The sequence below is a fragment of the Vespa crabro genome, chromosome 10 (genome assembly GCF_910589235.1).
Source record: "Vespa crabro chromosome 10, iyVesCrab1.2, whole genome shotgun sequence".
NCBI lineage: Eukaryota > Metazoa > Arthropoda > Insecta > Hymenoptera > Vespidae > Vespa > Vespa crabro.
Genome location: NC_060964.1, coordinates 4,799,681 through 4,826,195, shown reverse-complemented (window position 1 = coordinate 4,826,195; position 26,515 = coordinate 4,799,681). Strand labels below are relative to the sequence as shown.

Sequence of the window (26,515 nt, the reverse complement as noted above, 5' to 3'; positions counted from 1 at the left end):
TATATTAAAAATAAAGTAAAAAAGTATTTGCTATTATAAATATCATTTTATGTACCAATCGAAACTTAACAAATAGTAGCAAATATATAACAGGAAAGATCCCAAATTTTAATAATGTTTAATATACACTTATTGTACATTTTTAATTTTCTTTAATATAATATTATATACACATATACACCTAAAATGTCTAAAGTAAATATACTTTTGTTTATCAAAGTTATAATTTTGTCTCTTATTATACAAAGATAATAATACTGATAGGTCCAAATAAACTGTTATAAGCATCTGTACATCAAATGTATATTTCATCATTTATCGATACAATCACCACGCTCACACATAAATAAAATAATTTTATAAAAAAAAAGTTCATACATTCCAAATACAACATATCCACAAATGCACAAGAGCACAAACTTACAGATAAACTTAAGTATTTTTTTAAGTACAGTCTAAATAATTTTTATACTCTACAATCTTATTCATAATACATTTTATAAACAACATGAGGCAAGCAATATATAATATTTAACATTAATGAATTAATTGTGATATGTAATTGTAAAAATAGCATCATTTCTAATTCGCACTAGATGTAAAATGCTTAAAATATTGTATTATACTATTAACAAGATATTTTTCCTTAGTTAGGAAAATTATTTGTCATGTTTGGAATGCAAAATACATCCATAGGGATAATACAATTTGTTTTTTGTATAAAAAATTCTTTGCCGTTAGGCCTATAATTCAAACATTATAAACTTGTGTATATATGAATATATACAAGCAGTGAAGCAAGCATGAAATAGATTTCTGCTTTTTATTTACATGTCTTCTCTTTTTTATATTTTGTATGAATAGATATCAGATATTGTTTAAATGTGATTTTCCAGTCTTATGAAATTATATGTTGCCATAAATTCAACACATGATAGCAACAAATAAAGAAGTGCAAGTTTATACCTGCTTAGCACATATCTGGTATAAGAATACTATAACATTAGTCATGAAGTATTTGAAATGTTCATAATATATTTGGCTTTTCAAATCCCATTATGTATATATAAAGAATAAGTTACTATAATATCTAATCACAACTCATAAGAATATTCAAGGTACTAAAGTAAAAGAAATTTCTTGGTATAATTTAAAAAGAATGTAATGTGTATCTAAATTATCATTTTCATCATTAAACAATTTCATTGCCAAAACAATTTAATGGCTTAACCTTGAAGTAATACTTTTAATTTGTTGAATAATTATTTTTACTCATAGAATTAATTACATTTAGTAATTAATAAAACTTGTAAATTCCAAGTGACAATAATACTTTACTTATGATATTTTTACAGAAAAAAAGTCTGTAATTTTAAATATAAATTAACTAGTATACAAAAATCTATAATTATTTTAATTATATTTTATATATTTATACAAGTCATCCATATTCAATTTACTTACAAGCAATGTTTGCTTGTATAAAAAGGAAAGTGCTTTCATACTAATATTATTCACATGTACACAATTTCATACAATGTACTTAAAATATATTTCTTATATAAATCGGTGAAAAATTGATTAAAGATGCCTAAAAGATCTTCGATGAATAACTTATAGATTAAATGAGTATAACATAAATATAAAGTAAACTAGATTAAATATATAAAACTTTGTATAAAAGATATTTATAAATATTATTAAAAAAGAAAAAAAAAAGTAAATAGATAATAAAAATGAGTATTGTATTTTATATCAATAGATAATGCTATCAATATGGCATCATCTAATAATACAAGTAATATACGAAATTATGTATGCAAAAGTATGTGCATATATTTATGTATTAAAATATCTAAAGCTTTTATGGCCTTGGAAATAAGTATTATCAATTTACTTGATAAATACTATATTACAAATAAAACTTGGTTTCAATTTATGACAATCAAATTGTTCATATATATTTTTCTTTTCAATGTTAAATATTTTAAAATTTGTGCATTTTTATGCTTTTTAAAATTTATGCAAATTCACATCCACTAATATGATAAGCACCTTGTAATAGGATGTCTAAAAAATGTTCAGTACTACTACACAGAAGTTTCTGAATTCAACCTCAAGAGAAACTTATTAGATTTAGGATGTGCAAGTTGTTCAGTGAGATGAAAATGCGGTAATCGATATGCTGTACACAAAAGTGCAATCTCACCTTGTCTTAACTGAAATTCACAACCATTTGCAAGAGGTCGTGATGGCAACTCACCTTCGCAGATTAAGGCCCAATGATGAGAATCCTTTTGTCTTTCTTTTTCATTGGAAAGAACAGGACTTGTCGTAAAAAAAGGTTCCAAAAATGCACGCGGTGCTGCATCTTGTGCTAAACATCTTGCAAAACGATTTAATATTGATTCTACAGAATGACGAGGTTGTTGACGTGTAACTCTTAAATATTTTTGTAAAGCTCTTGCCATAGATGGAAATACTGCCTGTGCAGCTTCCATTGGGTCCATAGGGCCAGGACCTGGCGTGGATTCAACTTCAGAATGTAATCGTTTGATATGAGCAAATGCTTCTTCCGCAGCAGTAATTAAGCGTGCTCTTCGTTTGCGTACTCTTCTCTCATAATCATGTTCTTCGTAAAAACGGCCATTATGGCTAGAATCTCTACGTCGAGCTTGTGCAGCTAATACTGCTCTATCGCCGCTACCCCCACGCGATTGAACACCACTTGAAACACCTCCATCAACGTCATAAAATTTGAAACTTGATTGCTTTCGACTTGATTTAGAGACAGGTAAACGTTCCAAATATGGATTATAAATTGGAAAATCTGTATAATACCTTTCCAATACCCATACTGCTGCTCTTTGTATTGATAATTGTCCTACTGCATAAGATCTCGATTCACCATCTGGAGATCTCACAACCTATAATGAAACATTAAATTGAAGTATCAAATAAAGACTTAAATCTATTATATATTATGTATATATTAAATTCATAAATTCTCTATATACCTTAACATAGAATGTCGGCTGCAAATGACGAACTTCTATAAGTAGCACAGCAACATAGTGAATGAATAGCAATGTATCTGCAAGAGTACCCGCATAATTTACTAAACTTTTGTACTCTGTTATTTCACCATTTGCAGCAGTCTTAGCACTTTCTGTGACCTAAAATTATAAATTATATTAGGTTATAAAATTATAATGTAATTATAATTATAACAGTTTATTAGATGATGCAGTACTAAATCACATACCTGAACAACATAAAACAACCAATAAGTACAAATGCACAGCATTGTAAGAAGTAACACACCAGCTCTGAATAAAAATACACGTGGCATAGTAGCATTTTGTGGGCGTAGAAATACAGCCCAACTTCCAATAACTAATAGTACTAATTTAAAGGCTAATCCTAACAATTGGCCTTTGCATTCTGCATTGCATGAAAGTAATTGTAATTTTTGTTGCATTGTTAATGCAGTTGTTGTATCAGGAAAAAATCCTAATTTAGGTAGTATGACCATTGCTATAGGACTTAAAAAAGCACATATTCCAAGTAACACAGCTATTATTGGAACAACATGTCGATTGCAGGTAGATCCGAATGAAGTGTCAGATTCATTTGGCCAATGAGTTACATCTTCAGTCGATTCTGACCTATCAGATGTATTGCCAGTTACAGCTGTAGTATTTTCTCCCCAATTTTCATCTTGAGGTAATATTTGTACTTCAATAACCTCTTGACCTAAGTTATCCACACTATCTCCACGTACATTAACTGTTGTTTGAAAAGGAGCCATTTCGTTTGTATTTATATTCTGTCTTTCTTTTCTTTGACTTCGACTACTCCTAATTACAAAAAAGAATCAAACGTAGAATAAAATCATAAATTATCATGAGTTAATGCACGTTTACATCTGACATTATTATCTGGATATATGTATCATATACTGATTATAAAAATGAAATAATTGTTTAAATTGTATTATACAACTAACCTAAACTAAGAGAAATGTATGCCTTAATACATGACTCTTTAATATCATTTATATATTTTTTTTTTGTAAATAAAATTATCAAAGTAAAATGCTGAGAGAAGAATTTGATTCAATAGAACAAATTAGCCTACAGCCAAAAGTATATAATTAACTCATACAATTTCTATCAGTAAATTCGAATTAGTGATGAAATTGGTATTTACATCAGTTCGTAATAAAAATATAAAAATATATTGTCGACATTTAATACATAAATCTTAAGTAGAATCTTTTGATCGTTTATATTGTCACAGGCTATGTATTTTTTGACACAATTATTCATTTAATAAACTCTAGATGTAAACGTATTATTGAATATCATACATATCTTACTTCATGCTCAATAATTCAAACAATCACGATAAAATACAAATCATTCAAAATATTATAAAATAAATACAAAATAATAGAAGATAAAAAATATAAAAGTACACAACAATATAGTTGGTGAAGCGCTGATTAGCGCTAGCTTTTGAGGATCGGGATCGAGAATCCTGCAAGAGTTAATCGACTGCAGCGCCTCTAATTTTCAGAAAGAAAAGTACATCAAGATTCTTACGATACCTTGTAGTTCTGTGAGAGTGTTGTCGATGATGAGATTTGGTACTGTTGTTATATACTTTATGGTGTTTTTGCGAAGACCTGCTGTGCTGGCTATGGCTATGCTCGCTAGCCCCTGATTTTACGCTCTCCGTCTCCATTCCCCAGCATAGGTTACCGCTCTTGCATTACTCCATACGAGCATTCCCTTCTTTCCACGTGTATAAACGACAGGCACATTTACGGAATTCGTTAAAAAGTGTAATTAAAGTTTTATCTTAAGATCTTAAAATGACACATTATTGGCATTGAATCCTGAGATCGTTTTCTGTCCATAAATTTTCACATTTTAACATTTCGATGACTCGAATTTAATGAATCTATTTACGATGTTCTACCGTATAAGAATATTAAGTGCACTTATGATACAATTCCTTTACAAAGCCTTAAAAAATGACGCCGCCACGCCTAGCGTTTATCATTTCCATTCTTCTTCGCCTTCTTTTGAAACCACATTCTTAAGTAATCCCTAGAGATAAAATCTCTACGATATCTAGGGACTTAGACATATTCGACCAAATGGCAAAGAAATTCGAGTCAGCAGATTCTAGGGTCTAAAACTAGTGATAGTTCCATTATAAGTTACTTGACTTTTTTCTATCGTGTTCTTGTAAATATAAAAATAATTAGAAGACTTATCAAGTGTTTAATTTTGTAAGTGATTATTTATTTAAAACATTGCTAGATATTAATTTATAGTCGATACGAAAAAAATCTGAAATAATTTAATATTAAACGAAATATATGATACATTATTTTATATACTTTATTAGGTTACATTTGCAATTTCTTGTGTTTTGATACAAACCACCACAACCAACTCATTACATATAATCGCTCAATGAGACCATTAATTACAATAAACAACAATTAAAAAACATGGATATCTTAAAACTGTTTTTATCTAATTAGGCAGTGTTCTAGGTTTAAGATAATCATATGATTTTGCTAATGAAGCTTATTGGTGTAACTTAGAATGTATATAAAAAGCATTTGGGTATAATTTTCAAGTAATTTCGTAGGTGAACACAATGTGATAGGTTCAATATTAATTAGTGTACAAAATATCATAAATTGGTTTTGGAAGATAATCACTGCATAAAGCATGCATTCGTTCTTGACGTGATACTGGAGTATACCTTTGCATTGGAAATGTTTTCAATACACTGTCTGTTAAAGCTCTAGTAACAGATGTTAAGTCTGCTTCAGGTCCTTGTGTATATTTTTCAAGAGCTAACATTTCTTTTTGGAATAATTCTTCCCCATATTCCTTACGTGTTTGAGGATCAAGCTGCATCCACATATCCCGAGCTTGTTCCAGTAATGAATTATTGTCTTTTAACCAAGCATTACCAGATACATATTCTCCAGTTTCTACAATCACTACATCAACTCCCCATCTTCGCATTTCTAATCGAAGACAAGACCCCCATGCCTCAATAGCAGCCTGAACATGTTAAAAATATTATATTCTAATCAACTTTTTAGTTTGATTTTTATTGTAACAAGTAAATTTCTAACATTACCTTGACTGCACAATAAATGCCTCTTACAGGACTTGGTATGCGAGCTAAGAGACTACTCACTATTACAACACGTCCTCTTGATCTTCTGACCAATGGTAAAAATACCTATAACAATTATAAATATATATAAAAATATTTATATTATAAATAGACTAATATTATTACCTGTGTCAATCGGGCTAGACCAATAAAGTTAATGTCTATACTTCGTTTTAAAACCAAAGGAGGTACCCATTCACATTCACCTAATGTTACCCATGCTGCTGCATGTACTAATGCCCACAATCCTAAGTTGGTTCATTGTTTAATAAAATATAAAATTTAATTATTTTATTGCATTTTTTAAACAAAGAAAGATTCATTTATTATACCTGGTGCTTCATCTGGTAAATTTTCATTCACATATAGAAAGATTGAATGTATATCGTGTTCACTAGTAATATCAAGTTGAAGTACATGTAATCTTCCAGATGCATCTTGTTTTAATTTTTTCATTGTTTCTTCAGAGTCATCTTTATTATTAAATCCAGCAAACACTGTGAAACCCTGTGATAAATAAAAGTGCTTTGTTAAATAATACTATCAATAATAACAATACTATTGAATTTTTAAACTGATGAATACCATACCAAGTCATCTAATTGTTTAGCCAAAGTATATCCAACTCTTGAATCACACCCTGTTACAAGCACTGCCTTTCCCGCTGCAGTAACCTATTATGTATATAATTTTACGGTCCATGATTTTTCACTATCGTATTATTAAATATACACGCATGAGAAGTTCTAAAAGACTGCATTGTTATATCAATATATTATGAGTATACAACTATATACAAAAAAAGATGAAGTATCCCAATGGGAATAGTATGCAATTTAATAGCCTAATCAATTTAATATTACACAAAAAAGGTTAAAAATTTTAATGGCAAGATTTTTTAAGAAATTTGTACTCTAGAATAAAAATTCTTTGCTGATTTGATTAATTATATGTATTTGAAGTTATTATTTAAAGTTATTAATATCAAAAACATTTACTGTTTCATTAAAAAGATATTGACAATAGAAATTTATTGTGATAATAGATAAATTTATTATGTAAGTTATCATTTAATGAGAATATATGATTATTTTTAATGCAGTGTATTTGCTGTTTTTATTATATAGGCATGATATGAATGACTCACCTTTAAATTATGGTAAAATAATGTAGAACTCACTGATATCACTAACAAAAGTAAGAACAGTGCAAAACTAGATGTTTGTGAAATTCCAAAAATATTTAATATTGTTGCCAGAATTACTGCAACTGCATGTGAAAATGCGATTGGTAATAAACATCTTTCAGCTAACTCCCAAGTTTGACTATCATCTGATTCTTTATTAACACTTGGCATTTTTTTGTTATTTTTTAGAATATCCTAATTAAATTTAATTCTTTCCATCCAGATACAGCTTATGGCTCATTTAAGAGCCTCAACTGAGCTAAGCCTGGGCTAACTTTAATCTTAAGACAGTATCTAGTCTTGTTGGTCTAAATTTAGTTGCAGTGCCGTGTCCTAAGTTCACAAGTCCTAGTCAAATTTGATACCCGATCTAAAAATAAATTATATTTGATTTGTCTAAATCTGAGTTTTATTTTGTTTAATTTTTCATATAATTTTTTAATTTACTAATATTATTTAATTTTATTATTAACTTAATAATATTTTGAAGTAAGTATAAATACAAACATTGTTTTTTATATTCGAGATATAAAATATTTCAATATATCATGTATGTATACTTGGAAACGTTTAATTAATAAATATAATCAATATAAATGAATTGATAAATTTATCTAACTTGATATTTCATATATAGTTGTTACTTTATTAGACATTCTTAACGTATATATTATTCTATACGTATATATCGTTATTTTTTTTTTTAATTAAAAATTTGATAAATAAATGAAATGTTATATGAAATATAAGTATAAAAGCATAAATCGAGAAATTGTATCAATAGTAATACTTGATTGTTAACATTATAAATATAATTGGAAATGCAATATTTTTCTTGATATATTTAAAGAATTATTAAGTAAAAAAAAAAAAAAAAAAAAAAAAAAAAAAAAAAAAAAAAGTTTTTTTTTAGATTAACGATAATCTAATATTTATAAAATAATAACGAATCAAATAAACATATATAAGAGCAGATATATTATTTAGAAGTTTTTATTAGCACAATTCTTTGATAGTAATATTTATATAAAGTTTCATCCATAAACAGTGGTATAGTTCGTCCGCCCGAAGTGAAAATATGTAGTCTACTGTAGGGTAGGTTATTGATTTCTGTCTAGATGCCATGTTGGTAGTGAATACGGTTGGGGGTGTTTCTTGAGTGTATATATATCGCAGCAGTCTGCAAGGAGTATAAATAGGAGGGGTAGTTGCACCATTGACCCAGTGTTGAGTTGACACACAGTCAGTTCAGTCACTCAAGCGTTATCGTTAAACATTGCCGTCTTCTACATTTTTTATTCTTTCATGTGAATTACTAATGCTATACTAAAATTCGTAAAGAACCAAATTGATCCAATACAATCCTAAAACACTGCCCTTTCGTACTTGCGTTTAAACCATACGAATTTTTATTCGAACCACATCAGTACTTATATAGTGCTTTAATATAACAACGTTTGTAAACGTTTATAGTTAATAGTATTGCGTAAATGTAAGCTCGATTGCATTTCATTTAAGGATATAAGTGCATTGTCCAACAAATGTGCAACGAGAATCAGGCCTTATAAGTGTCAATTTAAAAAAAAAAAAAGTGAATTTCTGCTCTATCAAAACTATTGTTTTTATTCATTATTGAAAAATTGGAAAAAGGCAATTTTTTCGAAAACGTATTTAAAAAAATTATTGTGAATCTATTATTTACAATTTGAAGCAACATGTCAGAGACAGCAGGGATAGTACAAGGATTGGGTAATCCATATAAGATAGTCGATCATGCAAGAGAAAGAAGAAAGGGTATCACTGCCTCTTCTTTAAAAGATTTAACTAATATTGCTCGAAATCGCTTGGCTTTACCACCAGATGCAAATCTTACAATTGTATTAGAGCAAGATGGTAAGAGTACATTATTATTGTATAGAGAATATCTTAAAATTTTGTTCTAAATTTAAATTTATTTTTAATGGTTAAGGTTTGGTTAACTTTGTATTTAGGAACCGAGGTAGATGATGAAGAATATTTTGCAACTTTGGAAAGAAACACCAGTCTAATGGTTTTATATGGAGATCAGAAATGGATTGCAGCAGGTAGTAGCAAAACTGCTTCTCGTTATATTGTTGTGGATGATGTGGACAACATAGAAGGCACTTCAAGAAGTACCGAAATCAGACGTCGACGTCCTCCAATAGAACCATTGGTTTCATCGTTACATGATGATCCATCACATATTTCATTACTTGGTGGAAATGATTTAGAACTGCTCAGTGATATGGATCCTGACAGCTTAGCTGATATAGTACCTGACAGGTCTGTGCTTAAATTTGATAAATCTATAAGAATTTCGTCATGAACATTTCTTATCTTCTCTTTTGCCATTTATTTTAGGATTTTCCTTGAGCAATTGAAGGAAGCATCTGGTCGATTTCTCGCAGAAAAACGACAAGCACAGGAATCAATGGCTCTTCTTCAGATTTATGCAAGTGGTGGAGAAATGGAGCGAGCGTAGGCCATGTGGGGGGTGGGCGCCCTCACATTGGCTAATATGTATCGAGTTAGGCGTCGTATTTTCTATAAAGGTCGCCAATTACAACAAACTTTAATCCTTCTTTGGAATTGAGCCCATACAACATTTACTTGCAAGCCTCAATTGGAGCTAGCAAAAGATCATTGTACTACAGCAAAAAATGAAAAAATCTATGGATTAAGGATTTACAATTCTTTTCCATATAAACCTGTTTACCAGGGTTGTTTTGAAGAAAGTGAGATGATGAAGAAATACGTACAGATACACAAATAATTCTATTTGACTACAAATGATTTATGGAGTATTTGAAAATATTTATTCAGTCCAAAATTATCAAATTTAATAACCAAAAATAAACAAAATCGTGCTTATATATCTTATGAGTTAAATATTGTATTAGATCAGATTTTATCTTATGTTTTTGTTAATATATATATTATTAACTCAAGAATAGATACTTTGGACATATGTTAAGTTTAGTATGTGGCATATGGAATTGCTTTAATACAAAATATGATTATAATACAAATATATAAAGTACTTAGCCATTAAATAATCTGAACATATTTGATAAGAAAAAATAATGATGTCAAAGAAGGTATTCCGTCACGATGTTATCATATCAGTATTAGCACAAGAATATGTTTTATTTATGTATTTTATGTAGATATATCCATACTGAACTTATGTTCAACGAAGATTGATGGAATATTTAAGACTGAATTTATAGGAAAACCGATTGCATCCCCATTAAAATCACCAATTCATTGAACACTAGATGTAGTGATGTATTAGAAAACAAAACAATATCAATCCTTTGATACCAAACGAAGTTGTGCATTTGATAAAAAAAATCAGCAGAAAATAAAGAAAATAGACAGGTGTTCCTGAAAAGATTATACATATGCACAATTAGTAGATGAGCTTCATGGTACTAACTGTTCTTCATTTGTAATAAGCAAAATAATTTTTAAATATTTAAACAAATTGTTACTATTGCAATTACATTATGTTGTATTTTACATTACACTATATGTAAAAGTTGAATTACGCTATATTTTAAAAAGAAAGAAAGGAGAGAACAGTGAATACAATGTGTATGTCTACTCTTTACAGGTACTCCATATTTAAATATCGTGACATTCTTTGATATATATATCTTAACATACATATGCAGAATTTTAGTGTTTACATTGTTATCCTTACAATAAACGTCTAATTTATGTCATGCAAAACTAGTCAATGCAACGATCAGTATAAGGATATTTATTACTTGGTAATATATAGATACATCACTAAACCAAACTGCATTTGTTGTGTATTAGAATTATTTTAATTTCTAATAAATTAAAAGGAATATTATTCATACTTGAATTTTTTAGGTATGATAGTATATAATTAATATATTGAATAGACTGCCAATTACAAGCAACACACATTAGTGCTCAATATATTGTATTTAATGATTGTTTTTAATATTTGCATTCAATGCAATTCTGAATAACTTTATTATCTTCAGTCTATAGTATTATTATAAATATATTTTATTAACAAGGATATATTAACAAATGAACAAACAACTTATGTTTTAATAGAATGTAAAAAACACGTATTTATAAGTTCATACAGTGCGTTAGATGCATTTTTAGATTTATTAGATGCATTACGCAATTGACAAACCGCCTCTTGTAAGACAAGTTCGCTTCTTAATAATTGTCTGTTGACAGCTGATAATTCTTGAACATCATTAACAACTGTACCTTCTGTCATCTGAATTATATCTTTATCCAATGTTTCATTACATTCACCTATATAAAACATGAAAGTAACATTTTTTATTTGCATTACATTATTATCGTTATTATTTAAAATAGATAATATTTCATAAAAAATAATTTTTTCTCTTTATAAATATACAATGTATCATTTATACTATATATACATTTAAAGTATATACATAACAGGATAATGTTCTGCTTGTGAGTAAAACAAATTTTAGGTGCTAAATGAAATGGATCATAATCCATTAAATTCTTACTTCAGTAAAAAAATTGCATTATCGATAAAAATGTTTCTGCATCAAAGATATTATATACAATACTGTGTTTTAGCTATAGGGATGCATATTGTACTACTATAATATTAATGAAATATGATGTTATTAAAAGCATCTGTTTTACATTCTTTCTGTAACCAAAACCTGTAGGACATTAATGTATTTCTAAAAACATAATTATTCAGCCTTATCAAATAAAAAATCTTTGTATTACTTACGTAGTTTTTTATGAAGCAAGCTATTATATTTAATGCTGCTTTTTTTGGATTTTAGTGTTTTTACTTCTGCATAAGGTGGGCAAGTCATAGCATCAACTGCTCCACTGATACTGCTCAAACTTGTACCATCTATAAATATGGTATATATTACTTAAATTTACTATGTATAAAAATTATTATCTAAACTACCTTCATCAGATTCAGGAGCTTCGCCAGTAATAATCGTGCCACAATAATTTGGTGTACGTACAGAGGGAAATCCTATGCCCTGAAATTTAAAAAATAAAATATATATATACACATATATAAATATACACAAATACACATATAACATATTATTTTTTAAATCATTTAAATATTATAAGAATTAATATACCATAGTGATACTAGCAGTATCATCATCTGATTCCGGTGCCTCTCCTGAGATAACTACAGCTTTCAAGTCCATTTTTCTATAAAATCTGGAAATTAATATATATTCTTTTTTCTTTTATAATAGAATTTTAATTGGTTTTAAGTTTGGTAATTTTAAAAACATTAAATCAAAAAATATAATACAATAAAAAAATTCAATAACGTCATAACAAATAATCATATACTCAAAATAAATGATAGTAATCTTTTTTTAGGTTATGGTTGACGTATATTTTAAATTTCTAAATAAACAGAATATATTTCGATAGTAGGTTATAATGCAACGTTTGCTTTTTACACTTAATATTATATATACCTAATATTATTTTGTATTTTTTTTTACTTAAAGGAAAATTATTGTTTTAGCTTAAAAGAGTTAAGTCTAGGAGGACTATGAAAGCGCATGTTTACCGTTAAAAGAAGTTAACCAAATTTTATAACATTTAATAAAAAAGAGCTGACCACCACCTTCCGCTCGTAGCGTATGTGATTTCGCGATAGATATAGATAAAATATGAATTAAAAATGTAAAAGGGGAACATTTTCCCCACTATGCGGCCATTGCGACGGTATATAAATAATTTAATTTAAAAAACTCTACTGCGTAATTTAATAAACGAGTTAGTGTGTAATAGACATTTTTGTATATAATAAAATTTTTTGGAAAAAAAATAAAAATAGCAATGATAAAGAAATTAAAATGTTTTAGTCCATTTTTCAAAGAAATTAATTTATAATTCAATTATATCTAAAGTGTTTATCTAACAATACATACTTTAAAAAGTAAAGTGAAAGTACATTAATGTTTAATTACAATTCGTAAGAAAAATTTTTAAAAATTATTGAAATATGCAGCCATCCGCTCGATAGTACTTCCGCTATATGATCTATATTTAAATTTCAATATATAACAAGTACTATTGACCCAGGTCTCACCACGAGGAGGTTGCTGCATGTGGAGACCCACGGGCTAACGGTGACTCTACTCTAAAATCCGCGTTCCGCGATACCGATCCGCGATACCTTTCCGCTTCAATGCATTGGCTTCTTAACTAACAGGGGATGCGTAGCTTAGCTACAACACACCTCTTACAGATAGTTCCACCGTCCGCACCGTCCGCTTCAGACATAACGGATTATTAAGCACATCCGAATTCGTGCTTTCCGAATTTCGAACAAACAAATCGCACTCCTTAGAAATACTAATCGCGTCGCGACACTAACGTGTGTGTCATAATTACGTAGATTCTAATGTTAAGCCGAAATTCGCGAAGTACCCCCATCGAGATTTTAAAGAAATCAAACGAAGTCCACGGTAGGACCTTTAATCGCGCCCGAACACCCACGCAAGTGTTAGAAAATCGGTGAATCTACTCTACAATTCGCGTTTTCGATACGAACAATCAAACGATATATAATCGCGCCCGAGAACACCCACGCCTGTGCCCGCCGACACGCGCGCCAGTGTTCTTCCTATCCTTCCCGTATTCGCGAGTAGAAATCGATGATGAATCCCGCCATGCGACGAATCATCCGGCCGCTGATGAATCTATCCCTCGATGACCTATACTGTAAAAGAAAAAGCTAAAGAGAAAATAAAAAAACAAAAAATATATAAAACAGAAAATAATATATATACACATATACAAAATACAAATAGAAAATATAAATAAATAGATAAGAGACCTATAAACAGAAACGAAAAGAGAAGCAGCATGCACCATCCCATGGGTCCTACCTAAAGCTTATAAATTATAATTAATAAATATAGAGTAAAAGCATAATTACAAACATAAACATACAATTAAACACATAATTAAATACATAATTAGAAAGAAACAACATAAATAAATATTAAGAATACATAATTAAAAGGGAATAACATAATGGAAAACATAATTCAAAAAGAAAAATATGAGATAGAAACGAGAGCCGGAAAAAGAAAAGAAAGCCCCAGAAAGAGAAGAATAGAGACCCCCATAAAGATAAGATAAGAGAAACAGCTTTATATGATGCTGAGACAGCAACCCGCACAGAAGCCCTCGCCCACAGGCCCCTCCCATGGGTCCCACCCGAAATACACAATGGATAATTAATGAAAGTAAATAAGAATAAATAGAAATAACAGTGGACATAAAAGTGTGATAGAAAAATTTCCTTTTCGTTTGTCTAAGAAATTATTGTACAATATATTTTTGTTAAATTTCTTTTTTTGAAGTATTATTAGCTATATGAAATGAAAATATGTTAATGTTTAGTTGGAATTAGTTTGAAAAGATACTGGAAAAGTAATACAATATGCAGCCATTCGCTCGGTAATACTTGCATTTAAAAATTTACAATTAAACTTTGCAAGTATTAACGATCCAGGTCTCACCACGTGGAGGTTGCTGCATGTGGAGACCCACGAGCTAACGGTGACTCTACTTTACCCTAAAATCCGCGTTCCGCGATACCGATCCCTTATGCCGTCCGCTTCGGATATTTAGGGCGACTTAGCTAACAGGAGGTATATAGCCTCAGCTACAGGGACCCCACTTACAGAGAGCTTTACCGTTCAACACCCTCGCCTCGGGCATAATGGATTATTAAGCACATCTGAATTGGTGCTAGCGAATTTCGAACAATCAAAGCGCATTAATCGCGTTCGCGACACTCACGTGTGTTATAATTACGTAGATTCTACTATTCTATCCAAATTCGCGAAGTAATCTAATCGAAATATTCAAGAAATAAAACGAAGTCCCCGGTAGGACTTCCAATCGCGCAGGCGAAAAATTACGTGAGAGTTAGAAAAACGATGACTCTAAGTTGAAATCCGAAGCGCACCCCGAATTTCAACAATAAAACGAAGTCCATGATAGGACTTTTAATCGCGCCCGGACACCCACGCAAGTGTTCGAAAAACGGTGACTTTACTCTAAATAAACTAATCGAATATTCGAGCAAACAAAACGAAGTCCTCGGTAGGACTTTTAATCGCGCACGCGAACACTCACGTGAGTGTTAGAATAACGGTGACTCTAAGTTGAAATCCAAAGTGACATATGCTAACCGGTATTTAGACTTTCCATGATATTTGTCGGGATTTCCGCCCCGCTACCAAATATGAGGATTATCATAACATCAGCTAGCTATGTACAGCACTACAAGGTAAACCGTTCGCGCACCCCGAATTTCAACACTAAAACGAAGTCCATGATAGGACTTTTAATCGCGCCCGGACACTCACGCAAGTGTTCGGAAAACGGTGACTCTACTCTAAAAAAACGCGTTCGCGAGGTAATCTAATCGAATATTCGAGCAAATGAAACGAAGTCCCCGGTAGGACTTTTAAACCGCGCCCACGTACATTCACGTGAGTTTTAGAAAAACGGTGACTCTATTCTAAATTCGCGTTTTCGATTCGAACAATCAAACGAAGTTTAATCGCGCCCGCGAACACCCACGCCTGTGCTTGCCGACACGCGTGCGAGTGTTCTCCTATCCTGCCCGTATTCTCGCGTAGAAATCGATGATGAATCCTGCCATGCGATGTATCATCCGGTCACAGATGAACCTAACCCTCGATGATTTATCCTGGAAAAGAAAAAACTAAAGAGAAAATAAGAGATAGAAAAGAAAATATATAAAATAAAACATAAAATATAAATAGATTATAAATAGATAATAAATAAATATAAATAGAGAGCTAGAGAAAGAAACGAAAAGAGAAGTAGCTCTGCCCGATACTGAATCAGCAGTCCGCACCATCCCATGGATCCTACCTAAAGCTGTAAAACATAATTCATAAAAATATATTAATACCATAATTAGAACCATAATAAAAAACATAATTAAAAACATAATTGAAAACATAATTAGAGAAGAAAAATATGAGTAATAAAAGAAAGCTGCTGAATGATAAGAACATAGAAGTAGCTCTGCACGCTGCTGAAACAACAGTCCGCTTCATCTCATGGGTCCTACCTAATGCTTAAAAATTAAAATTAATTAGAATATATTAATAACAAACCTAAAAACATAAAAACATAATTAAAAAGAAATAACATAAATAAATATTAAAGAAACATAATTAAAAGAAAATAACATAATTATATCCTGAAAAGACATAATTAAAAAGAAATAACATAATAAAATTCTGAAAAGACATAATAAAAAGAAATAACATATTAATAACATAATTAAAAACATAATTAAATACATAATTAAAGAAGAAGAATACGAGTAATAAAAGAGAGCTGCTGAAAATAGAAGTAGCTTTGCATGCTGCTGAAACAACAGTCCGCTTCATCTAATGGTTCCTACCTAAAATCTGAAAATCATAATTAATAAGAATATGTTAAAAACATAATTAAAACCATAAAAACATAATAAAAATCTGAAAAGACATAATGAAAAGAAATAACATATTAATAACATAATTAAAAACATAATTAAATAAGAAAAATATTAGATAGAAAAGAAAGGTGCAGAAAGATAAGAAAATAGAAGCTGCTCTACACGATGCTAAGACAGCAACCCGCACAGAGGCCCACACCCATGTCCCCATCCCATGGGTCCCACCCGAGATTAATAAATCATAATCAATAATAGTAAATAAGAATGGAATATATGAAATAGAAAAGAGAGCCCCAAAAAGATAAGAAAATAGAAGCTGCTCTACACGATGCTAAGACAGCAACCCGCACAGAGGCCCACACCCATGTCCCCATCCCATGGGTCCCACCCGAGACTAATAAATCTTAATTAATAATAGTAAATGAGAATAAAAAATATGAAATAGAAAAGAGAGCCCTGGAAAGAGAAGAAAGAGAAGCAGCTCTATAAGATGCTGAGACAGCAACCTATACAGAGGCCCACACCCATGTCCCCATCCCATGGGTCCCACCCGAGACTAATAAATCTTAATTAATAATAGTAAATGAGAATAAAAAATATGAAATAGAAAAGAGAGCCCTGGAAAGAGAAGAAAGAGAAGCAGCTCTATAAGATGCTGAGACAGCAACCTACACAGAGACACACACCCATTGGCCCCTCCCATGGGTTCCACACGAGATATATATAGAGGATAATTAATGACAGTAAGTAAGAAAAAATAGAAATGACAGTAATTATACGAACGATAAAATGCTGAATTTAATTTGATTAAATTTAAGGAAAATAAAAGATTTATTAAAAAGAAATGAAATATTCTGAACACAGATATAAATAAATATTATTCTCTCTGAAAGAAATATTATATTTATTAATCGATAATATATGATAATATATGTACATATTCTCTATAATGTTGCTAAGAATATCCTATTGTTTAAATATTAATTAATTATTCCTTCACGTGTTCGCGATCCCACGACCCGGAGGTAGCTGAAAAGAAATAAGGAAAGAAAAAAGAATTAGTATATATGTATATTAATTATCCGAACGATAAAATGTTAAATTTAATTTGATTAAACTTAAGAAAAATAAACGATTAATTTAAATAAATATTATTCTCTCTGAAAAAAATATTATTATATCTATTAACCGATAGTAAATGACAATAGATGTATATGATTTTTATAACGTTGCTAAGAATATCTTATTGTTTAAATATTAATTAATTATACTTTACGTATATCGTACATTGTTTAAATGTTAAGATAATCCTATTTATTAATTATTCCTTCCCGTGTTCGCGATCTTACAATTTAGAGCTAGCTGAAAAGAAATAAGGAAAACGAAAGAATATGTATATATGTATATTAATTATACGAACGATAAAATTCTGAATTTAATTTAATTAAATTTAAGAAAAAAAAATATTAATTAAAAAAAAATTAAAAATTCTGAATACTGATCTAAAGAAATATTATATTACTTTTACATTTCATAGATATGTGATTTTAATATAGAACTCGATTTTATTAAAATAAAATTATGAATTGAATTGAACTTTAGAAAAGAAAAAATGTGCAAAATTTATCAATCGACTTTAATGTAAAATTTGATTTTGTTAAACTAGAATCATAAATTCAATTAAGTTTTAAAAAAAAGTTTAATATTAAAAAGACATAAAATATGAAATAATCCTATTCGCGTACGTGTGGCAATATTATTTACGGAAAGTTACTTCGTCTCAGTTTTTTAAATTTACACCACTACACCCATCACCATAAGAGCATTTTGAGTGACAACATGGTAAGATTAAAATACTAACATAGTAAAACTAAGAGCCATTCTCGAAAGTTCCTAGTGAACTTTCGAAAATAACTCAATAGCCTAATAGTTATCCTCTTGAGCCACATGTTGTCTTCAGCATATAGACTCTTCTTTACTTCGTGCCTCAACCTAACCGATTATCACTCTAAAACTGTAACGACAAAATTTGATTCCAAATTCTAAGATATGAAAGAAAACCCTAATACAACCCTAACGAATCTGAAAATTTATTATTATCTTTTCGAAAGATACTTTTTCGCAGCGTGGGAGAAATTAGATATTAATTATAAAAAAAAATTAGAAATTAGATAATAGTATATTAATTGCTGAAAATCCTGAGCTAAAAAATAATTAATTTATCATCTAGGCATACGAACTACGTCTCTTTGTTTTTTAGCAATCATTCTACTCGATTTTTCTCGTTCAAAACCAATGACTCTATCGAGACTTTTTTTTGTATCAATTTAAATTGATTAAATATTTAATTAATAATTATTTAAAAATATAAAGCAAATCCTTGGACGTTTCTTCTTACAAACGAATATTTTAATTATTGTAATAAAATCATCCACAGTTTCGTTTGTAATCCAGAGACTATCCATCGCGAGTGTCTTCTTGCTCATTCTTTATTAGAACTTATGAATATCGATTTTTTACTTATTTCTGCGCGAGTAAAATATTTAAAAATGTATTAAAATATTCAAAATCTCAAATTATTATAAACGCGTTTGAGCAAGTAGACCCTATCCTGATCTAATAAATAAATCAAAAAATAAGAAACCATTCACGAGTAAATCTCCGAAGAAATTTACTCGTGGTCACTCAATGCTCTTCTACTAATTAATTACAACCAATCACCCGTGTCGATTCGGACCTTTCGTCCACGACATGATTGAGTGATTGGAGGGACTTAAAAATACACTCACTACTTAAGAAGTTCTACGATGGCTCCAAAACACTCGTTCAGATCGAAATTCAGAGTGCATGATTCGTATGTGGTTGAAAATTAGGTAGGTCGACATCGAAGTTGATCAACAACCTCTTCAATGATGCACTGACTCGATTGCGCGATAGTTATTTTTTAACGAACGGTCACTGAATTTACTTCGCGAAACTCTACTGTCTTTTATAAATACAGCCTATGCGACTGTTAAAAAATTAATAAACTTAGCGAAAAAACACTGATTCTAACGACTGCATTGCACGCAGACGTTGCAAAAATTTTTGCTATTTAAATCGCGGAACGCGAACGAACGAACACTGCTTCTATTTCACGATATTAATATTTAAGCGATATAAATAATCGATTACATCATTGGTTCCCGCCCGATTGCAATGATGTCCTGAAACAAAAAAATAAAAACAAAATTATTAATATCACCGTTATAATAAGAAGCTGTATAAAATATTGAAGAAATGTGGGATAAAAAAATATATTTACCTTAATATTCTTTGATACGTGTAGCAAAAACATCCTGAGAGTCCTTCGGTGTTTACTCGTAAAAGGATAAAGGAGAACTGATCCGGTAATCGTTCAAGTCAATAAAAAACAGAATTTCAATCTTTACCAGCCGGAATGTAAGAGGAAACTAACTCCATAACTGTCAAACTTGAGATAAAGCGTGTTTATGTTTATATTACACGTAGCAATTGTCCCGAAATTAAAATATTTAAGTATCCAAATATTTAATTAAAATTATTCTAAGTCCCGCGAGCGTTTCAGAATATTTATTTATAAAATAAATGTACTATTGTTTAAAAATTGCATTACTCTATCCTGCGTACTTGAAATATTGTTTAAATAATTGTAAAATTACCGAAAGTAATAATTTATAAATTTTGGTGCTTAGAAAAGACTCGCGATGTGGACAGGTCGAAGTGCAAGAAAGAAATAACTCGAAAACTGTCAAAGTTAAGAGAAAGCGAGTTTATTTTTATATTACACAAGGCCGACTATCCCGAAATTAAAATTTAAAACTAAAAGAATTTAATATTAAAATTATTCTATGTCCGATGCGCGTTTCATTATGTTTAATGTTTAAATAAATTTGTTATTGTTTAAATATTATTTTATTCTACCGCGCGTACTTGAAAGATTGTTTAAATAATTATAAAATTAGCGAATGTATTAATTTCTAAGTTTTCGCGAGTAGGAAATGATAATTACGATGTGCACACGCCGGAGTGCAAGATAGGACTAACTCGGTATATGTTAAAGTTAAGTTAAAGCGCGTTTATGTTTACATTATACAAGACCGACTTCCCCGAAATTAAAATTTAAAAGTGATAGAATTAAATATTAAAATTATTCTAAGTCCGATGGGCGTTTCAGTATGTTTAATGTATAAATTAATTTACTATTGTTTAAATATTATTTTATTATACCGCGCGTACTTGAAAGATTGTTTAAATAATTATAAAATTGGCGAATGTATTAATTTCTAAGTTTTCTCGAGTAGGAAATGATAATTACGATGTGCATACGCCGGGGTGCAAGAGAGGACTAACTCGGTAACTGCTAAAGTTAAGAGAAAGCGCGTTTATGTTTACATTATACAATGCCGACTACCCCAAAATTAAAATTTAAAAGTAATAGGATTAAATATTAAAATTATTCTAAGTCCGATGCGCGTTTCTGTATGTTTAATATTTGAATAAATTTACTATTGTTCAAATATTACTTTATTCTATCCCGCGTACTTGAAAGATTGTTTAATTAATTATACAATTAGCGAAAGTATTTTTGTTTAATATTCGTGTGGATGAAAATAGAATCACCATGTTCACACTTCGGATTCACATGACAGGACTTACTCTCTGATGGTCAAAGTTATTATAAGGTCCTATTATGTTTATATTGCATAAGGCAAACAATCCCGTGATAAATTTTCAAATTATATTGATTTTGTTTTAGAATTATTTTATATATCTCGTTCGTTTTCGTCTTTTTAATGTTTAATGGAATATGCTGTTTTATAAATATTTCTTTATTGTAGGTTGCGTATATTATAATTTGTTTAATTAGTTATAAAATTACCGAAAATAGTAATTTATAAATTTTCGCGATTAGAGATAGTGAGTAATGATGTTCACTGGTCGGAGTGCAAAAGAAAACTAACTCGTCAATTGTCAAAGTTAATAGAAGGACCATTTATGTTGATATTGCATAAGGCCAACATCCCCGAGATAAAATTTCAATGTATAGGTATTAGATTTATTTTAAATTTGTCACCCGTTTTCATTTTTTTAATGTTTAAATGAACGTAGTATTATTTAAATATTACTTTATTGTGTCCCGTATTTTTAAAGATCGTTTAATTAATTATATAATTACCTAAAGTATTACTTTATCCGTTTTTGCGTTTAAAAGACATGTCACGCGTTGAAATTCAAAAGTATATTGACTCGGTTGTCGTTTTAATTAAGAAGAATAGCTTTTATGTTTATTTAACAAAAGGCTATATTTCCACGTGTTGAATATTTTAAAGTATTGGAATGTGAAATTAAAATTCTTTATAGTTTCTTGCGTAATATATAAACGAATCTGCTATTGTTTAAATATTAGTGTATTTTACTCTGGTACTAGTTTTGTGACATTAATATTTATTTACATTTGTTTATGAAATTATTTTTAATATTATTTACATTATATACACATATATTCGTAAAAAAAAACATTTATATTTAGAAACAACTTGTACATAAATAACTATTTTTTATAAATGACCGCGCAAGATATTTAATTCTTCTGGTGTAACATGCATTCGTAATTCTTTTTCACGTATCACATCTTGAATTTGTGTTAATAATTGTGGTGCAACTTCAGCCGCATCAATATAAATACTTCTTGCCCAAGGACATAATGCTACACTTTCATGATAAACTTCTTCTCCTTTTTTCTCACATAAATTATGTTCTCGAAGAAGAAGCATATATATTCTCCATAAAAGTGGGCAATATCTTATTTCTGGTGTTCTTAAAAACAAAGAAGTATAATAATTATAAATTAATGTATAAATAAGATTATATAATTTCTTAAAAAAATTTTTTAAGAGAAACCTTGCAAATATTCTATGAAGTGACAATAATTTGTTACGTGATGCACAAGCTGCATCATGATCAAGTTGCATTAAAAAATGAGTTCGTTTACGTCCAGCTAAACACAAGGATAATGCTTTCCAAACTGAAAACTCGGATTTTGTGTTGTTAATTTTCCAACTTGGTAATTCACTCTATAAAAATATTTGTTGCTTAAAATATAGATACTACAACATTAAATTTTATATTGATTTGCAAGTTTTCAAACTTACCTGTTTGTGGGCATAAATAGATAGTGCATAAAAATTATCTGGATATAATTCTAACATATCATGTAATATTTTATTCAAATTATTATCCAGATCTGGAAAGTTTTCATAATGTAATTGTAAAATTACAAGTTCACTTTCATATATCATTTCCTGCAATAAATAAAAATTATTACAATAATAACAATAAAAGAACAAGGCAACAATAATAGAACAAGATTAAATTTATACCTGTAAGTGGGATTCTTTGCAATGTTCTATACAACATTTGTATATATTAATAATTTCTTCAATATTATTATTTTTTACATACAAAAATAATGTATAACATACAATGACGTCACAATCCAAATTTGGTAAAAAAAACGTATCTATATCTTTACTCATTGGTTCTGTTTTCAAAAAATTGTTGACACAATCTCTTAAGTATTTTTCAACAAGTAATAATTGAGTATCAGTTGATCCTGGTACCATGTGCTTAATGACATTTAATATCTTTTCTTTGTGTGCTTCTTTATATGTTTCAGTATTTAATAAAGTTTCAAAAAGTGTCCTATACAAGTTAAATAAAGCAGCTTTTTCTTCATGATCTGATATCATAGACGGACAAGTACAATTAGATTGAATAGCCGTTTCTAAAATATTAATACAGCTTTCAAATCTACCCATTTCTTTTTCTATTAAAGCATATTCTTTATAAAAATGTAAGTTATTTCTATTTACATCTTTTTTTAAAAATTCCTTCAATATAGATTTCAATTTTTTTCCCCTGCAAAGAAAATATTCATATATTCGTAATATAAAATGTAAGGTATATTTCATTATTATTACATTAGAAATTATTTCATTTTTATTAACTCACTTATTATCATATTTCAAAGGCTCATCTTTGTTAAGAAAAACAAGTAATCTTTCAAATCTCAACCACCATACATATATATTATTGCGCTCAAGATTTGGTAAATTATCAGCAATTGTATGAAATGTTTCACGTATAAAATCTAAGTATGGTTCTTGTGCAGGATGAAATTTAAGATACTGAGGCCCAGAAGTTAAATGTCCTTCAAGTATCCCATGCATTAATGCTTTCCTTTTTTTATGACCAGCCATTTCACCTACTATCGGATATGCAAATGGAAATAATACTTCTGAAGAATCCACACCCCATGCAAATTCTTTTAGACCTAAATTCTATATGTATAAAAATTCATATGAAGACATTAGAAATTATACTTCAATCTAAAATTATGATTCAGCTTACCTTTAAGATGCAATTTCTTGTTGGTAATAGCGGTATTTTTAAAACTAAGAGACTATAAATTGCCATACGAAAATTCGAATCACGACTAATTATTGGATGTACAAAATCGGCAACATCTTCTGGTATAACAAACCTACGAGAATCCCCAACTAATTCTAATTCCTCTTTACTAACACTGATCCAATGACAATTTTCCCTTAATGATTCTGTTCTCAACCATAGTTGATTTAATGGCAATCTTGACATTAATACCACCTCTTCCATTCCAACTGAAAATATTTATAAAAACACATTATATTTGAATAAATTAATGTTATAATTATAAATCTAATATAAAAATAAATCAACTTACTTAGTTTTTTTTCATCTATAATTTTTTTAAAAACCAAACTATCTCTATTCAGATTGAGATTTAATATTAGATTTAAACGTATTGTTTCCCACATTTGTTCCCACAAACCAGTATGTCTCAAGAAAATTAAGCACTGGTATAGCATTTCTAGTATTACAATAATGAAAGTAGTTTAGAAAAAATAGTATATAAAAATTAAAATATTAGCAAAAATAATTAAAAATACTACCTAATAATCGTTCATCATAAATGCGCGGATTTGTCCGAGATCGTTGTCTTAATATACAAAAGCATTTTGTATATAAATCTAAAACTTTAGGGACAGTGCACATTGCTACTGAACCTTGTGTAGCCATTATTAAAGCTTGCCATAAAATAACATTTCCTGTGTCCTTGTTAACTAATGTTTCCATTTCTTTTGAAAATTCGTCAGCAGGTGATATTTCTTCCATAAAACGCAATTTTAATTTTAATAATTCTATACAATCTGAATTTTTTTCTAAAGCTTTTTCAACTATTGATAACTTCCTTAAAACTGTAGAACGTTGAATATTCTTAGCTAACTGATGTTTTTGAAATTTAGTCAGAGTATCCTATTTGTAAGATATAAAAAAATTGTATTACAATTAATTTTTAATAATATTATCTTTTTAATAAATAAATTACCTGAAACTCAATGTACTCCAACCATAGTTTTATGTTTTTAGGATTTTCCAATAATTGTTCATTATATTCTCGTGTTTTTAATGTTTGCTCTTCTTCTAAATTTGTACACCAAGATGGAATTTCTTCATTTTTATTTATTGTTGTATCTTTGGCGATTTCTCTTTTAATTATTAAATCATTCTTTTTTGTTTTTTCTGGTAGATCAATGTTATACGCATGATATCTTTGATAAATATTTTTTTTAATTTGTTTATATGAGACAAAACCAAGATATTTTTGTCCGACATTATAATATGGTCTTGCTCTAGAACATAATGTATTTACTGTACTGTTTCCTCTATCTCGATGTTTGTCTTCAAAATATACATTTGCTACATCTCGTTCATATTCATATTTGTTTTTCTTTTTACTACTAGATTTTCGTTCTTTCTTACGTTTTTTTGTATGTTTAGATGTTTTTTTTCTTTCCTCACTTGTACGTGATTTAACCAATTTAGTAGAATTATAATAGGAATGTTTATTTTCGTGAGAAGATGTATTAGAGTTAGGAACATCCGTGGAAGTAGAGAAATCATTATCTGATGAATTGTCTGAAGAAATATCTACTACAAGTGTTTGCGATTGTAAATATGTTTGAAAACTTGAATTTGATAACCAATTTGCTGATGTATTATCTGAAATTATAAATATGATAAATAAATAAATTAGAAATTTGGTTTTACAGGAAAAGAATGTCGATAATGGTTTAAGAAAGTTTACCATTTTGCAATTGTTGTGAAACATTGCTATTTGGTGAATCAATTACGTTTTCATTTGAATAAGCAGGAAACAATGACATTATTTATATTTCCAGTTTAATAAACACCACAACTTAATTTATAGGTTATGATCTTTTTATGAACCTTTCATGTTGACAGTGTAGCAACATAAAATGCGGTATATTGATTAGTTATGTTGGCAATACACATTTTTCATAAGGCGTAATAGTAATGTTTCAACAAACGCGTTGCACAATTGGTCGTCCATAACATTGCAGTAGCAAAAATATAGACATTCGCCTAACTGAAATTTTATTGCTACAGTTCTTAGGCATAGCCTAATGACAAATCTAGACTGT

At 29.1% G+C, this 26,515-nt stretch overlaps 5 protein-coding genes across 12 annotated transcripts; 1 reads left to right on the top strand and 4 right to left on the bottom strand.

Moving 5' to 3' along the window:
* Positions 1-289: 289 nt before the first annotated feature.
* Positions 290-4,753, bottom strand: LOC124427374 (vang-like protein 2). Of its 2 annotated transcripts, none has more exons than XM_046970236.1 (4): positions 4,613-4,753; positions 3,266-3,860; positions 3,018-3,176; positions 290-2,927 (listed from the first exon to the last, which is right to left on the bottom strand). In XM_046970236.1, the coding sequence occupies exons 1-4, from the start codon at positions 4,747-4,749 to the stop codon at positions 2,091-2,093; spliced, it is 1,728 nt and encodes a 575-aa protein (XP_046826192.1). In that variant the 5' UTR covers positions 4,750-4,753; the 3' UTR covers positions 290-2,090. The 2 variants fall into 2 exon arrangements, with proteins under 2 accessions (XP_046826192.1, XP_046826193.1); XM_046970237.1 differs by lacking the exon at positions 4,613-4,753 and adding an exon at positions 4,382-4,586.
* Positions 4,754-5,169: 416 nt separating this feature from the next.
* LOC124427376 (DNA fragmentation factor subunit alpha-like) lies at positions 5,170-11,286 on the top strand. Of its 3 annotated transcripts, XM_046970240.1 has the most exons (5): positions 5,203-5,302; positions 6,204-6,269; positions 9,111-9,292; positions 9,391-9,703; positions 9,782-11,286. In XM_046970240.1, the coding sequence occupies exons 3-5, from the start codon at positions 9,115-9,117 to the stop codon at positions 9,900-9,902; spliced, it is 612 nt and encodes a 203-aa protein (XP_046826196.1). In that variant the 5' UTR covers positions 5,203-5,302; positions 6,204-6,269; positions 9,111-9,114; the 3' UTR covers positions 9,903-11,286. The 3 variants fall into 3 exon arrangements, with proteins under 3 accessions (XP_046826195.1, XP_046826196.1, XP_046826197.1); XM_046970239.1 differs by lacking the exon at positions 6,204-6,269 and having other exon boundaries at positions 5,170-5,302; XM_046970241.1 differs by lacking the exon at positions 5,203-5,302 and having other exon boundaries at positions 6,193-6,269.
* Positions 5,392-7,873, bottom strand: LOC124427375 (D-beta-hydroxybutyrate dehydrogenase, mitochondrial). The gene is made up of 6 exons (XM_046970238.1): positions 7,361-7,873; positions 6,804-6,887; positions 6,546-6,720; positions 6,340-6,461; positions 6,175-6,279; positions 5,392-6,095 (listed from the first exon to the last, which is right to left on the bottom strand). Exons 1-6 carry the CDS (start codon positions 7,568-7,570, stop codon positions 5,697-5,699), a joined length of 1,095 nt encoding a protein of 364 aa, XP_046826194.1. The 5' UTR covers positions 7,571-7,873; the 3' UTR covers positions 5,392-5,696.
* A 155-nt stretch (positions 11,287-11,441) lies between the features above and the next one.
* LOC124427377 lies at positions 11,442-13,567 on the bottom strand. 5 transcript variants are annotated; one of them, XM_046970247.1, is made up of 5 exons: positions 13,545-13,567; positions 12,571-12,655; positions 12,384-12,462; positions 12,195-12,323; positions 11,442-11,728 (listed from the first exon to the last, which is right to left on the bottom strand). In XM_046970247.1, exons 2-5 carry the CDS (start codon positions 12,640-12,642, stop codon positions 11,502-11,504), a joined length of 507 nt encoding a protein of 168 aa, XP_046826203.1. In that variant the 5' UTR covers positions 12,643-12,655; positions 13,545-13,567; the 3' UTR covers positions 11,442-11,501. The 5 variants fall into 5 exon arrangements, with proteins under 5 accessions (XP_046826203.1, XP_046826201.1, XP_046826200.1 ...); XM_046970245.1 differs by lacking the exon at positions 13,545-13,567 and adding an exon at positions 13,020-13,244 and having other exon boundaries at positions 12,571-12,646; XM_046970244.1 differs by lacking the exon at positions 13,545-13,567 and adding an exon at positions 13,020-13,242.
* An 8,906-nt stretch (positions 13,568-22,473) lies between these two features.
* Positions 22,474-26,513, bottom strand: LOC124427479 (nuclear exosome regulator NRDE2). The gene is made up of 10 exons (XM_046970444.1): positions 26,158-26,513; positions 25,399-26,072; positions 24,962-25,325; positions 24,733-24,879; positions 24,381-24,649; positions 23,982-24,310; positions 23,351-23,888; positions 23,123-23,272; positions 22,872-23,044; positions 22,474-22,787 (listed from the first exon to the last, which is right to left on the bottom strand). The coding sequence occupies exons 1-10, from the start codon at positions 26,234-26,236 to the stop codon at positions 22,529-22,531; spliced, it is 2,982 nt and encodes a 993-aa protein (XP_046826400.1). The 5' UTR covers positions 26,237-26,513; the 3' UTR covers positions 22,474-22,528.
* Between the last annotated feature and the right edge of the window lie 2 nt (positions 26,514-26,515).

What these genes read in the sequence shown, in the direction of transcription:
- LOC124427374 (XM_046970236.1), bottom strand. Translation starts at nt 4,749, where the DNA reads ATGGAGACGGAGAGCGTAAAATCAGGGGCTAGCGAGCATAGCCATAGC. An exon ending in CACTCTCACAGAACTACAAG is followed by an intron (nt 3,861 to 4,612) that starts GTATCGTAAGAA and finishes TTTTGTAATTAG; the next exon opens with GAGTAGTCGAAGTCAAAGAA. An exon ending in AGCCGACATTCTATGTTAAG is followed by an intron (nt 2,928 to 3,017) that starts GTATATAGAGAA and finishes GTTTCATTATAG; the next exon opens with GTTGTGAGATCTCCAGATGG.
- LOC124427375 (XM_046970238.1), bottom strand. Translation starts at nt 7,570, where the DNA reads ATGCCAAGTGTTAATAAAGAATCAGATGATAGTCAAACTTGGGAGTTA. An exon ending in GTCTAGCCCGATTGACACAG is followed by an intron (nt 6,280 to 6,339) that starts GTAATAATATTA and finishes TAATTGTTATAG; the next exon opens with GTATTTTTACCATTGGTCAG. An exon ending in GCATTTATTGTGCAGTCAAG is followed by an intron (nt 6,096 to 6,174) that starts GTAATGTTAGAA and finishes TAACATGTTCAG; the next exon opens with GCTGCTATTGAGGCATGGGG.
- LOC124427376 (XM_046970239.1), top strand. Translation starts at nt 9,115, where the DNA reads ATGTCAGAGACAGCAGGGATAGTACAAGGATTGGGTAATCCATATAAG. An exon ending in AATTGTATTAGAGCAAGATG is followed by an intron (nt 9,293 to 9,390) that starts GTAAGAGTACAT and finishes CTTTGTATTTAG; the next exon opens with GAACCGAGGTAGATGATGAA. An exon ending in GCTGATATAGTACCTGACAG is followed by an intron (nt 9,704 to 9,781) that starts GTCTGTGCTTAA and finishes CATTTATTTTAG; the next exon opens with GATTTTCCTTGAGCAATTGA.
- LOC124427377 (XM_046970247.1), bottom strand. Translation starts at nt 12,642, where the DNA reads ATGGACTTGAAAGCTGTAGTTATCTCAGGAGAGGCACCGGAATCAGAT. An exon ending in AGCTCCTGAATCTGATGAAG is followed by an intron (nt 12,324 to 12,383) that starts GTAGTTTAGATA and finishes CCATATTTATAG; the next exon opens with ATGGTACAAGTTTGAGCAGT. An exon ending in CTTGCTTCATAAAAAACTAC is followed by an intron (nt 11,729 to 12,194) that starts GTAAGTAATACA and finishes TGTTTTATATAG; the next exon opens with GTGAATGTAATGAAACATTG.
- LOC124427479 (XM_046970444.1), bottom strand. Translation starts at nt 26,236, where the DNA reads ATGTCATTGTTTCCTGCTTATTCAAATGAAAACGTAATTGATTCACCA. An exon ending in TATAGATGAAAAAAAACTAA is followed by an intron (nt 24,650 to 24,732) that starts GTAAGTTGATTT and finishes AAATATTTTCAG; the next exon opens with TTGGAATGGAAGAGGTGGTA. An exon ending in GCAAAGAATCCCACTTACAG is followed by an intron (nt 23,273 to 23,350) that starts GTATAAATTTAA and finishes TATTTATTGCAG; the next exon opens with GAAATGATATATGAAAGTGA.